Source organism: Vespula pensylvanica, unplaced genomic scaffold (assembly GCF_014466175.1).
Source record: "Vespula pensylvanica isolate Volc-1 unplaced genomic scaffold, ASM1446617v1 scaffold0128, whole genome shotgun sequence".
In the NCBI taxonomy this organism is placed as follows: Eukaryota; Metazoa; Arthropoda; class Insecta; order Hymenoptera; family Vespidae; genus Vespula; species Vespula pensylvanica.
In genome coordinates, this window is record NW_025113333.1 from 638 (window position 1) to 1326 (window position 689).

Genomic DNA, 689 nt, shown 5'->3' on the forward strand with positions numbered 1-689 from the left:
AATTTCTAAGTCCATTCCTCGTGGTAGAATGTCAGTCCCCGGAAGGTACAGAAATTTCTAAGTCCATTCCTCGTGGTAGAATGTCAAAGTCCCCGGAAGGTGTAAAAATTTCTAAGTCCGCTTCTGGTGGTAGAATGTCAAAGTCCCCGAAAGATGTAAAAATTTCTAAGTCCCCGGAAGGTATAAAACTTTCCAAGTCCCAGGAAGGTGTAAAAATTTCTAAGTCCATTCCTCGTGGCAGAATGTCAAAGTCCCCGAAAGATGTAAAAATTTCTAAGTCCCCGGAAGGTGTAAAACTTTCTAAGTCCCAGGAAGGTGTAAAAATTTCTAAGTCCATTCCTCGTGGTAGAATGTCAAAGTCCCCGGAAGGTACAGAAATTTCTAAGTCCACTTCTGGTGGTAGAATGTCAAAGTCCCCGCAAGATGTAAAAATTTCTAAGTCCCCGGAAGGTGTAAAACTTTCCAAGTCCCAGGAAGGTGTAAAAATTTCTAAGTCCATTCCTCGTGGTAGAATGTCAAAGTCCCCGGAAGATGTAAAAATTTCTAAGTCCCCGGAAGGTGTAAAACTTTCTGTCCCAGGAAGGTGTAAAAATTTCTAAGTTCATTCCTCGTGGTAGAATATCAGTCCGCGGAAAGCGCAAAAATTTCTAAGTCCATTCCTGGTGATAGATAGAAAATTTCTAAGTCCC

General features: G+C 41.5%; 1 protein-coding gene across 1 annotated transcript; it reads right to left on the reverse strand.

Moving 5' to 3' along the window:
• Positions 1-31: 31 nt before the first annotated feature.
• LOC122637395 lies at positions 32-570 on the reverse strand (the record flags this gene model as incomplete). The annotated part of the gene is made up of 1 exon (XM_043829491.1): positions 32-570. A coding segment is annotated over one exon (539 nt), but the record flags the coding sequence as incomplete, so codon positions are not given.
• Positions 571-689: the final 119 nt, after the last annotated feature.